This window comes from Drosophila erecta, unplaced genomic scaffold (genome assembly GCF_003286155.1).
Source record: "Drosophila erecta strain 14021-0224.00,06,07 unplaced genomic scaffold, DereRS2 tig00000092-arrow-pilon, whole genome shotgun sequence".
NCBI classification, from domain to species: Eukaryota; Metazoa; Arthropoda; class Insecta; order Diptera; family Drosophilidae; genus Drosophila; species Drosophila erecta.
Window position 1 is genome coordinate 13,935,104 of NW_020825207.1, and position 11,956 is coordinate 13,947,059.

Below are 11,956 nucleotides of genomic sequence, written 5' to 3' on the forward strand. Positions count from 1 at the left end.
ACATACACATACATACATACCTACACCGGTACATACGCCGGTACATACACTACACATACACTACATTCACTGCTCGACCGGTAAGAGAGATGACTTGAACTATTTTGCGACTCTAAATTTGAAGACATGCCTTACAGTCCTCACCAGAACTAGTTGGGAATTGTAGGGCTACAAGAAAATATTTTCCCTAAGCAAATATTCAAAGCGGCAATAACTATGAGTTCCGACAGTAAGTTAAACATTCCTCAGGCTTTATTTAAGACAATTTTTACTACTCACTTTAAAGACCTCACTATTTCACTCACTAATATAATTATGACAAAATAATACATTATTATTTAATTACTAACAGCTCGAGATTAATTTAGTAGCACTTTGTATCAGGGATGCCAATATTTTTCTGAAAAAAAGGAGAAATTGAGAAAAAAAACGCCTTCTTTACCCTTCTTTAGGCATTTTGGCAGAAATCTCAAAATGTTTGCTTTTATATATTATTTTGCTTGTATTCTCCTTTAGGCAATTTGACAAAGTGAGTTCGATATTCATACGATTACACACAATATCGATAACATGTTGCTTAAAGAGATGCCACATAGTTTGCAAACAAAAAAATGTGGAATTATGCCAATAATATTTTAAATATTGTAACATTGCCAAAGAAGGACAGATTTCCGGCTAGAAAAACTTAAAAAATGACAGATTTCCGGGTTAGGGCTGTTTGACATTTTTTCCGGATGAAGCTGTAAAAAACAGGACAGATCTGTCCGGAAAAAGGCTAAATTGGTGTCACTGTTGCCACAATCGCACGCGATCAGTTGTGTAGTTGGTGTCGCCAGATATATCACATTGTATAAAGAAGATAGTATAGACACGCCATGGCTTCTATCAAGGCGCAGATTCTGGTCGCAGCTGTGATCATCCTGGTGGCCGTCGGCTATAATAACTATCGCGATCTTTCGGCGCCCGGCAAGAGACCCGATCTGGACAACTACGAATACTGGGGTCCAACGCTGAAGGAACGCTATCGGGAGAACATGACCATCCTACCCTTCGACATCAGCGTTCAGCCAGAGGTGAATAAATGGCTATACCAACTACTGAATAAATGTGGTAAATGCTCATAGCTTAGAGAAAATCAAATCAAATCTTATCTATTCCTTAGTCATTTTTAAAATGTAATAATCCCTTACTCTTCTTACCAAAGGTTATTGAGGATCTAATCAGCCAGCTGAGTCGTCCTTTAAAAGCGCAGGCGCCACTGGAGGGAGTGGGATTTCAATACGGGTTCAATGCCAACGAATTGGCCAAGGTGGTGAAATACTGGCGAGATACATATCTGGCCAAGTGGAGCGAACGGGAGCAGTATCTCAAGAAGCTGGATCACTACCAAACGGAGATTCAGGGGTGAGTGCGCGGCATTACTTATGGAAATGGTATAGTATTTTTTTCCATTTTTGCAGTTTAAAAATTCACTTTATTCATGCCAAGCCAAGCCAGGTGAAAGACCAGAAGGCCAAGAAGGTTATGCCCCTGCTTCTGATGCACGGATGGCCGGGAACGATTCGTGAATTCTACGACTTCATCCCCCTCCTGACCACGCCCAGTGACTACAGCGACTACGTCTTCGAGGTTATTGCACCCAGTCTGCCCGGCTTTGGATGGTCCCAGGTTAGATTTGTTTTCTAAGGAAGGGCAATAAATTGCTTGGCAAGTCATTTTCAATATATCGCCTTTCATACCTCCCAAAGTCATAAGCCCTAAAACTTATCTCTTACTTTGACATTAATATATAGACAAGTTTAAGACCCCGTCCCCAAATCACAAATTGGAAAACTAAACAGCATTTACCTACTAATTAAATATTTTTGTAACTTCAGGGCTCTTCAAAAACTGGATTCGGAGTGGCTCAAGTGGCGGTGGTAATGCGCAATCTGATGCTCCGATTGGGATTCGACAAGTTCCTGGTGCAGGGTGGCGACTGGGGTTCATTAATCGGATCCAATGTTGCCTCACTTTACCCGGAGAACGTGCTGGGCTACCATTCCAATATGTGCGGAAACAACAGCCCCATGGGCCAGTTGAAGTTGGTGCTGGCCTCCTTCTTCCCCAGCTGGTATGTGGACAGCCAGTATGCGGACTTCTACAAGGGACTGAGCCACTTGTTCAGCACCATACTGGAGGAGATGGGCTATGCCCACATTCAGGCCTCCAAGCCAGACACCATCGGCAATGCTTTGATCGACAATCCAACTGGTCTGGCTAGCTATATTCTGGAGAAGTTCTCCACATGGACAAATCCGGCATTTAAATCGCTTCCTGACGGCGGACTGACCAAGAGATTCACCTACGATCAGCTGCTGGACAATGTGATGATCTATTATGTGACCAACTCCATTACCACCTCCATGCGCCTGTACTCAGAATCAATGGTAGCCTCGCAGTTTGCCCTGGCCGTCGATTCCGTGCCCATCCAGGCCCCGGCTGGTTGCGCCCGTTTCGCCCATGAGATGATGCATGTCCCCGACTCGGTTTTGGCCAACAAGTTCCCCAATCTGGTGCACAGTAGCCACCACCGGGATGGAGGTCACTTTCCCGCTTTTGAGCTGCCCCAGCAGCTGTACTTTGACCTAGTGTCTTTTCTCCAGAAAGCTAGTTTCTCGTAAATGCATTTGTTTATCATTAGTTATAGGAATCCATTGTACACTTTCATCGTGGTTCTTCAAAGAAAATGTATTGTTTGTTTTGAAAATGAAATCAAATCGGTTTGATGATTTTATTTGCCTTATCTGCTTTGAATACCGAAAGTTGAAGAGTTTTTGTTTGGAATACACGAGTGGCGGTGCTTTCATAAGTACATACATATAATATATCTAAGCTCAGAACGATCTTACGTAACCTATACCCAGTGGCTATAGACGACATTGCTATACCCTTTGCAAGGAATCCTGTTCTATGTTAGTTCATTGCTCAGCTAAATGGCATGAGGGTGGGATATTTCAATAGAAAGAACATCCAGCTTTACTTGGGTACAAAGGTCTCAGACATGACCAGGCTAGCCCATTGAGTGCAAAAATAGAGGGTACTTTTTACCTCACCTGGAAGCCCAGCTGCGTCGCAAAATATATGTACATGAGTAATTCGCCATTCTCTATATGGTACATACAATCCCTCCGGTCTTTCCCCGAAAAAGCTTCAAACAAAAAACCGGCATGTGAGCTTTGTCGAGTAAATAAACAAAGAAGCCGGTTCATTCGAGTCATCCACGATGTGGAAAGCCGCTACCCCGTCTCAGTGGAATCGAGTCCAAAGTAATCCCGCGATAAGCCCCAACTGATCGGCGTAGGGTGTAGGGTGGTCACTCAAAGTCGCTTATCATCGTGAGCGTGGAAAACGAGAGCTGTGCCCGCAATGATATGGGGAATCGTCGGAATCGTAGCTGCAATCCGAGGCAGTCTGAGTGGAACCGCAGATAGGAACAGATGGGTGTCACTGTTAAAATTCTGGTCTTGATACTGGCCATTGGCGGCGGGCTTGTCTACAAGAATGTGACCCAGCTATGGGCGGACTTGCCTGCGCCAAAGCTGAATCCCCACGAGTGGTGGGGCGATGAGGCGGAGCCCAAGGATTACGAAGCATATTTAAAAAACAGTTCGGAGGTGATAGGCAATAGGCTTAGTTATCCGGAGAAGGTGAGTGGGTCTATCTCTTCATTTTGTGCTATATATATATAAACACATATATATCCTCTACAGACCATTGATGATCTGAAAGACCGCCTGAATCGCACCCTGCGCCTTACGCCTCCGCTCGAGGGTGTGGCCTTCGAGTACGGATTTAATACGGATTACCTTAGGGAGGTCGTGGAGTACTGGCGCGATGACTACCTGCCGCGTTGGCGCGAACGCGAGGTGTTCCTTTGGCAGTTCAACCACTTCACCACCGATATTCAGGGGTAAGATAAGGTGCGCACTTATCATATCCACAGATAGTAACAATGGGTTTTTAGGCTACGCACACACTTCCTCCATTTGATGGTTTATGATGACAACAAAGTGGGCAAGCAACACTATCCGGTGTTGTTGCTCCACGGATGGCCGGGATCGGTGCGGGAGTTCTACGATCTTATCCATTTGCTATACCAGTCCAACCTGGACAAGAACAACAAGTACATCTTCAACGTGGTGGTTCCCAGTTTACCTGGTTATGGCTGGTCCCAGGTGGGTTTTGCCTGATCGTAAGGTCGTAAGGGTCATGACCTTATCTTTGTCTTATCCTGCAGGGCACCTCAAGGAAGGGGCTCGGTCCCGCTCAGGTGGCCGTGATGATGAGGAATCTTATGCTGCGTTTGGGATACGACAAATTCTTTATCCAGGGTGGAGACTGGGGCAGCGTCATTGGCAGCAATATTGCTACCTTATATCCGGATAACGTGCTGGGCTACCATTCGAACATGTGCAACAATTTGAGTCCCAAGTCGCTGGCTAAGGGTTTAGTGGCCGAATTTTGGCCCAGTTTGTTTGTGCCCTCTGGCTTTGAAGACTTCTTCTTCCCCAAATCCAACGAGCTTAGATACCTAATGGAGGAGAGTGGCTACTTCCACATCCAGGCCACCAAGCCGGACACCATTGGAGCCGCCCTCACCGGTAACCCAGTGGGTTTGGCCGCCTACATCCTGGAGAAATTCTCCACGTGGACGAATGCCAGCTACCGATCTCTGCCGGACGGAGGACTCACGAAGCGCTATAAAATGGATGCCCTGCTGGACAACCTGATGATCTATTATCTGACCAACTCGATCACCACCTCGCAGCGTCTCTATGCGGAGCAGTATGCCCAGGCACAGCGGGACTTGCACCTGGAGCGCGTTCCGACGCGAGTGCCGACTGGATGTGCCCGTTTCAAGAGTGACATTATGCAGTTCCTGGATTTCCAGCTGAAGGATAAGTACAAGAACCTCGTGCACAGCACCTACCACAAAAAGGGCGGACACTTTGCCGCTCTGGAGGTTCCGAAGGTTCTCTACAAGGACTTTATTGACTTTGTGAAAACGGTGGAACGTAAGTTTAAAATTAAGACACTGTAGATAATTTCCAATAAAGGCTTAATTATTTTTCAAAAAAGACGGCTGCCATTTGGTATCGATAGCTTAAAAGATAACTTATCTGGTTTTAATCCTGCAAAAACCCTTTTCCTAGGTACCCCGAAACACAGTATTTTTAAATAGGAATATCCTCTTTATGATATAAAAACACATATCACACTTTGATATAAAAATATATAATAATTATTAAATTAATAATTTGTATTAATTAGTAATTTTTGAAATTCACATCATTGAATCATTACTGTACTATTCATACAGGCTATTCATGATAACCAAATGATTTTTATTTCGTATAAAAAATTGAGTCAGTGGATTCAATTTTCAGACATATGTATAACCCCGGAACATAGTTATTTTTTAGCATTATCGGTATTTTTTAAATGGTGTACCTTAGAAACCACAAAATACTAAATAGGGTACCGTGTTTTAGGGCCAGGTACACGCATTCAGTTACCTCCCATCCCTGATCCTGGAGCATTACAATCGGGAATCGGAGTTAAAGTGACTGTGCAGATTGTTAAGAACATATAGAACATATAAAAATTTATTTATTGCTTCAAATTAAGTGTGCAGGCTGGTCCAGACGCGCACAAAACCAATTAATATACCACGATCAAGAAGTTAGCCATAAATTTTTGGAAGACAAAGAAACTTGGAAGAAACTAGTAACAGTAAAAGGGTGACATTTTCTGACAGACAATAAAAAATGACTGATTTGAAGTTAACTGTGGCACTAACCAGCGTCAATGCCGAGAATATGTCCCGGCACGATATGCTCCAGTGGGTGAACAACATGGTCCAAGGACACTTCAAGAAGATCGAGGAGCTGTGCTCGGGTAAGACCCATAAGGTGGATAATTTTGCAAGGCTGCTGAGTTCGATGGTCTTCCCCAGGTGCTGCCTACTGCCAGATGATGGAGATGATCTTTCCAAACTGCATTAACCTGAAGCGTGTCAAGATGACCGCCAAACTGGAGCACGAGTATCTACACAATCTTAGGCTCTTCCAGGAAGCCTTCAATCGCTTGAAACTGGACAAAACGGTGCCAATCGATCGACTGATCAAGGGACGCTTCCAGGACAACTTTGAGTTCCTGCAGTGGTTCAAGAAATTCTTCGACTCGCAGGCACCGGGCTTGGAAAACATTAAGTCGCTGGCCAATGCGCCAGTGGTCAAACCCATCAAGCCGCGCCAATTCGCCAAGGAGCGATCCCCAGTCAACGCCAATGATGACGCCCTCAAAGATCTGATTGATGAAATGAAGACCCTTAGCCTGAAGAGGGAGGATATCATGGAGGCCAGCAATCAAATCTACAACAAACTGCGCCTGGTCGAGGATCTGGTGAACGACATGATCAACAACAACCAGCAAGTTGAGTTGTGTAAACGCATTCAAACGGTGCTCTACAAAACGATAGATGGTGTGATCAACGAAGAACCCATTGAAGTTAATGAGGATAATGGAGATGAAGACTGTGGAACTGCGGATACCAACGACGGATTATATTAAGCTATTCTACACGTCTCGTTTTCTATAATTATTTTATTATTTATAAACAAAGCATTATCAAATCAGCTGTTGGAATCATTGTCTGAAGAGGAGTAGTCCCCCACTAAACTCAGGGATTTTTCGTTCGGGGCTGATGATGCAGTTTCGTCCAACTTTCTACGCCGAATGCCCAGATCCTGTACGTGGAGGTGGGCATTCAGAGCCTTCTGTCGCTTGAGTCCCCCAAAAGTGGTGGCTGTTGCCCCCGGAAGCGCTGGACGCATAAGCAGCTCCAGCCGCTGCTCGGATTCCCGTTCCAGAGCTGACTTGGTCTGCAGCTTCATTAGGGCTGCCATATCCCGATCCTGTGTTGTTTCGGGCAGAAGAGCAATGTCCAAACTGCTCTTGGCCAACAACTGTCGATCCAGCTCATTCTGACCCTTGATCTCCTTCTTCTGCTGGCGAAACTCGGCGCGTAGGCGACTATTGGCCATATAGATATCATCCCATACACTCATGTTGCGCTCCACTAGCTTCTGGAGCACAGGTTTGGCATCTGCCCCTGCCTTGGCATCCTTGGCTTGATGCTCCAACTTGTACATGGCATCGTCGAAGAGACGTTTTTGTACCTCCTTTGTTTCCGGTACAACTTGCTCGTTCTGCAAGGGATCCCAGCGGTTTTCTTGCCGCCTAGCCCCAGAAAGAATAACATAGTCCAAATTGCCGGGATCCGTCTGGATCTCGAAGTGATTGTCGCACAAGTGGCACTTCATCCGAAACTTAAAAACCGGCGTAGTGTAGTACATGCCCACCTTGGTCTTCTCGGCATTGTAGCGCACGCCCATGCCGATGTGGTTCTTGCATCCATCGCACCAGATATTGTAGGGCATCTCAAAACGGATGATGATGATTCCCAGGTGAATCTTGCGGGCCCGTTCCCGCAGGGCGTGGGTGCCCTGGAACTTGTTGAGACCGCCCTTCTTCGGATCATAGTCGGGCGGATAGTATTTGTTCTGACCCTTGCGTTCACCCATTTTCTAAGTGGGCAGGATTACCTAAATATATAAACTAATTATGAGCTCGGACTTTCGGTCTCAAATGTAAATAAATACTTCTGTCAAATCAGCTGTTTCCAGCTGCTGGTGATGGCACTACTGGTGGTTCGGAAAACCCTAAAAACCGTCAGAAAATCATATGCTTAATCCATAAACACTAATAACTTGTTATTATTGGTCATATATCATCTGATCTGATCTTATATAAGATTTAAGATATAAGTTTTAAAGATTTACCATGTTACCTGTTATTTAAATGCCAATTTATATTATCAATTGCTACAGTCGGCTTAAAATAAAACGGATAAATAATCGATAACATCACAGGCGGCGTGACAGCTTTTCCATTCGTCCCATCACCAAAATAATAGTTTCTCGTGGGCATCGTACGAAATTTTGTTGAATTTTTAACCCTTTTTGCCACGTAAATTGAATTAGAATTAGCGTCCGATCCCGGCAAAATGATAATCTACACGAACGAGGGCAACCCACTGGGCTTGCAGCTGCTAATGCTAGCCAGATTCGCCAAACGGCCGGTGCAGGTGCAGCTGGTTAACCTAAATGGTGAGTTCTGCCACGGATTCCCTTTAAATTCTGGGGAATGCCTTTAAATGACTCATTTCTGATGCAATAACTACTGTTTATTGCAGATGCCAAGTACAGGGACTTGCTAGTGCTGCCCACTTTGGAGCTGGACAACGGATTGCGCCTGTTCTCGCCGGCAGCCATTGCCAAGTACCTTCTCGTGGACGAGGGGCAGCGGCGCGATGAGGTAGGGCTTCCAAAAATTACTTATTGGGCAACGACCCCTAAAGGTTAAACTAATTTCCGCGTGTGCTTTCCCACAGTGGCTGGAATGGTCTGCCACGTTGCTGGCTCCGGCTTTGGCCCACCACATGGCTGTGGGCCACAAGGCAGATGCAAACGCGCTGCCCGTGTTGAATGCCCTGGTCAAGAAGCTGGACGACAGCCTGAAAGGCACGCCCTTCTTGGCTGGCGACAAGCCCAGCGCAGCCGACATCGCCGTTTGGTCGCTTCTTGCCCCAGATGGCACTCTAAAAGGAGCACAGAACGTAGACAGCTTGAGGGATTGGTATGGCAGGGTGAAAGCCCTTCCCGAAGTGCAGGAAGTTCTGGCCGAACAGCCGCTGAAGGATCTCACCTTTAATGCGCTGCAGCAGTCAAATCGCTATGGTGGTTTGCATCATGTACCATTAAAACGTCTCAGTCTGGCGGATGCAAGCAAACTGCTTGTGGATACCACGCCAACGGTGGCGGATACTGTTACGGATGAGGAAATTAGCGCGGCACAGGCTGCCTTTACCTACACAGCTCCCAAGGAATTCAAGGAGGAGCGAACTGTTCTTCCGAAACCCGGTGAGCGTAACGTGCTCATCACTTCGGCGCTTCCCTATGTCAACAATGTGCCACATTTGGGAAACATCATTGGTTGTGTTCTGTCTGCGGATATCTATGCCCGTTACTCCCGTTCTGCTGGTTACAACACACTGTTAATTTGCGGCACGGATGAGTACGGCACGGCGACCGAAAACAAGGCTTTGGCAGAGAAACTCACTCCCCGCGAGATCTGCGACAAGTACTTTGAACTGCATAACGCCATATACCGCTGGTTCGGCATTGGCTTTGATTACTTTGGTCGTACCACAACCCAAGAGCAAACAGAGTAAGTTTTGGTGGCTTAAGCAAAGACTTCCTAATCGAAAAACGCTTGGTTTTCTACAGCATTGTGCAGGAAGCATTTAAGGATGTTCTCAAAGCTGGCTACATAATCACAGAAAGCGTGGAGCAGTTGCTTTGCCAAAAGTGCGATCGATTCCTGGCTGATCGGTGGGTATTTATGGTACTCTGTTTTAAGCTTAAGCTTACTTATTATTCTGCTACAGATTTGTAGAGGGTACTTGCCCGCATCCTGGCTGTGGCTATGAGGATGCCCGTGGTGATCAGTGCGACAAGTGCGGGAAGCTGGTTAACGCCACTGAGCTGATCCGTCCCAGATGTAAGGTGTGCAACAGTGCTCCAGTGCTGCGTTCCTCCGACCAGTTGTTCATCGATCTGCCAAAGGCGGAACCACAACTCAAGGAGTGGGTTGATAAGTCAGAAGGGGGATGGACGCATAACGCCAAGGTGATCACAAGGGCGTGGTTGAAGGAAGGTCTCAAGCCACGTTGCATTACCCGCGACCTCAAGTGGGGCATTCCTGTTCCGCACGAGGGTTTCGAGAAGAAGGTCTTTTACGTCTGGTTCGATGCTCCATTTGGATACGTGTCGATGACGAAGCGCTACACGAAGGAGTACCAGCAGTGGTGGCAGCCGGCCGAGGGAACAGACGTCGAACTCTTCCAGTTCATGGCAAAGGACAACGTGCCCTTCCATTCGGTGGTGTGGCCCAGTGTCCTACTGGCCATCAACAAGAGGCATACACTTGTATCGCACATCATGGCAACCGAGTATCTAAACTATGAGGACGGCAAGTTCAGCAAGAGTCGGGGTATTGGCGTATTTGGCAACGATGCCCAGGAAACTGGCATTCCAGCTGATGTGTGGCGTTTCTACTTGGCCTCTGCGCGGCCTGAAGGTCAGGACTCCAGCTTCAGCTGGAATGATTTGGCTGCCCGAAACAATTCCGAGCTGCTAAATAACTTAGGAAACTTCGTGAACCGCGCCTTGGTCTTCTGCGAAAAGAATTTCAACAGCACTGTTCCCGAAGTGGTCACCACTCAGGATGAACTGGTTCTGCTTGCGTTGATAAACCGAGAGCTGCGCGGTTACATCAACTCCATGGAGAAGGCCAAACTTCGGGATGGCATTCGTCATCTGTTATCCATTTCTCGACATTGCAATGGATACATGCAAAGCCAACAGCCTTGGGTCCTACTCAAGGGCAATGATGATCAAAAGGCGCGAGCATCCACGATAATTGGTCTCTGTGTCAACATCGCCTGCCTCTTGGCGAATCTCCTCTTCCCCTACATGCCAACTACGGCCCGGACTCTGTTTGGTCAGCTCAACGCAAAACAGACGCCGCTCAATGCTGAGTAAGTGCCTCTTAACGGAATGATAAAGTGGATAGTAAGATTATAACATTCTCTATCGTAGGAAACCACTTGTCACTTTGCTACTCCGCGCTGGTCACAAAATCGGCAAACCAGCTCCGCTCTTTGCCAAACTGGAGCAGTCCTTCATCGACGAACTTAAGGGCAAGTATGGCGGAGCTCAGGACACAAAGAGTGCAGCCCAGAGTCAAACCAGCGCTGCTGATTTAGAGAAAGCCGTGCAAGCTCAGGCGGATAAGGTGCGTCAGCTTAAGGCCACCACCAAGGATAAGGCCGTGTGGCAACCAGAGGTGACCAAACTGCTGGACCTTAAAAAACAGCTGGAGGAGGCTAAAAAGACTGCACCGTCCGCCGTGCCCGCCACGGCTCCTGCTCCCTCGAACGGTTCACAATCAGTTCAGGATCTGGATAAGGCTATTCAGGAACAGGGCGACAAAGTGCGCAAACTTAAAGGCAGCACTAAAGACAAAGCCGTATGGCAGCCGGAGGTAAATGTCCTGCTGGACCTCAAAAAGCAACTGGAGGCGGCTCAAAAGGCGGCAAAGGCAGCTCCTGCAGCAAACGTAGCTCCTGCTCCCTCAACCACTGCCCCAGCTGATCCTGTCCAAGTGAAGGCATTGGAGGACAAAATTGCCCAGCAGGCAGAAAGGGTCAGGACTCTGAAGGCCTCTGGCGATGCAGCCGTGTGGAAACCCGAAGTTGATATTCTGTTGTCCCTCAAAAACCAGATGGCGGCACTGACTGGAACACCAGCCGCTGGTGGACAGGGCAAGGGAAAGAAGAAGAAGTAGACCTTACCCTTCCTATCTAATAATCACGCTGGACATTTTTTCCTCAACTATTCTAATCACGCATTCGATGGCAAATCCTTAGTCACGGACTGGAACAGTTCATCTCCTTTAAGTTTTGCGCTTGCATTTAACAAACTTTTGTATTTATTTGAAGTATGGCTAAATATTCAGTTAGTAATTTATTGAGTTCGTGAAGAAAAAATAAAAAAAAACAATTGACTTTCAACGGAATTGAATTTTAAATTTCGATACTAGATTACAGTAGTGGTTATCGATAAGCATTGTTAATTTATGTCAGTGCCTTTTTTTTAGCTGCGGTAAGTGTAGTTATTTAGTAGTTTGTTGCTTAGTTTAGTTGCTTATTAGCTAAATTCTTTTAAAAATTTAGTTTTCAAGCTTGTGCTTTCTTTTGAAGTTTGTTGTGGCAGTTCTTTTGAAATTT

The 11,956-nt window shown here is 46.4% G+C and overlaps 5 protein-coding genes across 5 annotated transcripts; 4 read left to right on the forward strand and 1 right to left on the reverse strand.

The window, feature by feature from the left end:
- Positions 1 to 768: 768 nt before the first annotated feature.
- On the forward strand, positions 769 to 2,796 carry LOC6547110 (juvenile hormone epoxide hydrolase 1). Its single transcript, XM_001974715.3, has 4 exons — positions 769 to 1,073; positions 1,205 to 1,404; positions 1,461 to 1,668; positions 1,878 to 2,796. The coding sequence occupies exons 1-4, from the start codon at positions 876 to 878 to the stop codon at positions 2,661 to 2,663; spliced, it is 1,392 nt and encodes a 463-aa protein (XP_001974751.1). The 5' UTR covers positions 769 to 875; the 3' UTR covers positions 2,664 to 2,796.
- A 615-nt stretch (positions 2,797 to 3,411) lies between these two features.
- LOC6547109 (juvenile hormone epoxide hydrolase 1) lies at positions 3,412 to 5,110 on the forward strand. The gene is made up of 4 exons (XM_001974714.3): positions 3,412 to 3,689; positions 3,753 to 3,952; positions 4,007 to 4,217; positions 4,280 to 5,110. Exons 1-4 carry the CDS (start codon positions 3,480 to 3,482, stop codon positions 5,081 to 5,083), a joined length of 1,425 nt encoding a protein of 474 aa, XP_001974750.1. The 5' UTR covers positions 3,412 to 3,479; the 3' UTR covers positions 5,084 to 5,110.
- A 418-nt stretch (positions 5,111 to 5,528) lies between these two features.
- On the forward strand, positions 5,529 to 6,680 carry LOC6547108 (microtubule-associated protein RP/EB family member 1). The gene is made up of 2 exons (XM_001974713.3): positions 5,529 to 5,940; positions 5,999 to 6,680. The coding sequence occupies exons 1-2, from the start codon at positions 5,811 to 5,813 to the stop codon at positions 6,613 to 6,615; spliced, it is 747 nt and encodes a 248-aa protein (XP_001974749.1). The 5' UTR covers positions 5,529 to 5,810; the 3' UTR covers positions 6,616 to 6,680.
- Positions 6,633 to 7,747, reverse strand: LOC6547107 (coiled-coil domain-containing protein 130 homolog). The gene has a single exon (XM_001974712.3). The coding sequence runs from the start codon at positions 7,626 to 7,628 to the stop codon at positions 6,678 to 6,680; it is 951 nt and encodes a 316-aa protein (XP_001974748.1). The 5' UTR covers positions 7,629 to 7,747; the 3' UTR covers positions 6,633 to 6,677.
- Positions 7,748 to 7,972: 225 nt separating this feature from the next.
- Positions 7,973 to 11,738, forward strand: LOC6547106 (methionine--tRNA ligase, cytoplasmic). The gene is made up of 6 exons (XM_001974711.3): positions 7,973 to 8,213; positions 8,300 to 8,421; positions 8,498 to 9,333; positions 9,393 to 9,497; positions 9,554 to 10,705; positions 10,767 to 11,738. Exons 1-6 carry the CDS (start codon positions 8,111 to 8,113, stop codon positions 11,512 to 11,514), a joined length of 3,066 nt encoding a protein of 1,021 aa, XP_001974747.1. The 5' UTR covers positions 7,973 to 8,110; the 3' UTR covers positions 11,515 to 11,738.
- Positions 11,739 to 11,956: the final 218 nt, after the last annotated feature.

Excerpts from the sequence above, each read along its gene's own strand:
- LOC6547110 (XM_001974715.3), top strand. The coding sequence starts at position 876 with ATGGCTTCTATCAAGGCGCAGATTCTGGTCGCAGCTGTGATCATCCTG. Across the intron at positions 1,405-1,460 it reads TACCAAACGGAGATTCAGGG|TTTAAAAATTCACTTTATTC; the intron begins GTGAGTGCGCGG and ends CCATTTTTGCAG. Across the intron at positions 1,669-1,877 it reads CCGGCTTTGGATGGTCCCAG|GGCTCTTCAAAAACTGGATT; the intron begins GTTAGATTTGTT and ends TTGTAACTTCAG.
- LOC6547109 (XM_001974714.3), top strand. The coding sequence starts at position 3,480 with ATGGGTGTCACTGTTAAAATTCTGGTCTTGATACTGGCCATTGGCGGC. Across the intron at positions 3,690-3,752 it reads GGCTTAGTTATCCGGAGAAG|ACCATTGATGATCTGAAAGA; the intron begins GTGAGTGGGTCT and ends TATCCTCTACAG. Across the intron at positions 4,218-4,279 it reads CTGGTTATGGCTGGTCCCAG|GGCACCTCAAGGAAGGGGCT; the intron begins GTGGGTTTTGCC and ends CTTATCCTGCAG.
- LOC6547108 (XM_001974713.3), top strand. The coding sequence starts at position 5,811 with ATGACTGATTTGAAGTTAACTGTGGCACTAACCAGCGTCAATGCCGAG. Across the intron at positions 5,941-5,998 it reads GATCGAGGAGCTGTGCTCGG|GTGCTGCCTACTGCCAGATG; the intron begins GTAAGACCCATA and ends GGTCTTCCCCAG.
- LOC6547107 (XM_001974712.3), bottom strand. The coding sequence starts at position 7,628 with ATGGGTGAACGCAAGGGTCAGAACAAATACTATCCGCCCGACTATGAT.
- LOC6547106 (XM_001974711.3), top strand. The coding sequence starts at position 8,111 with ATGATAATCTACACGAACGAGGGCAACCCACTGGGCTTGCAGCTGCTA. Across the intron at positions 8,214-8,299 it reads GCAGCTGGTTAACCTAAATG|ATGCCAAGTACAGGGACTTG; the intron begins GTGAGTTCTGCC and ends TGTTTATTGCAG. Across the intron at positions 9,334-9,392 it reads ACAACCCAAGAGCAAACAGA|CATTGTGCAGGAAGCATTTA; the intron begins GTAAGTTTTGGT and ends GGTTTTCTACAG.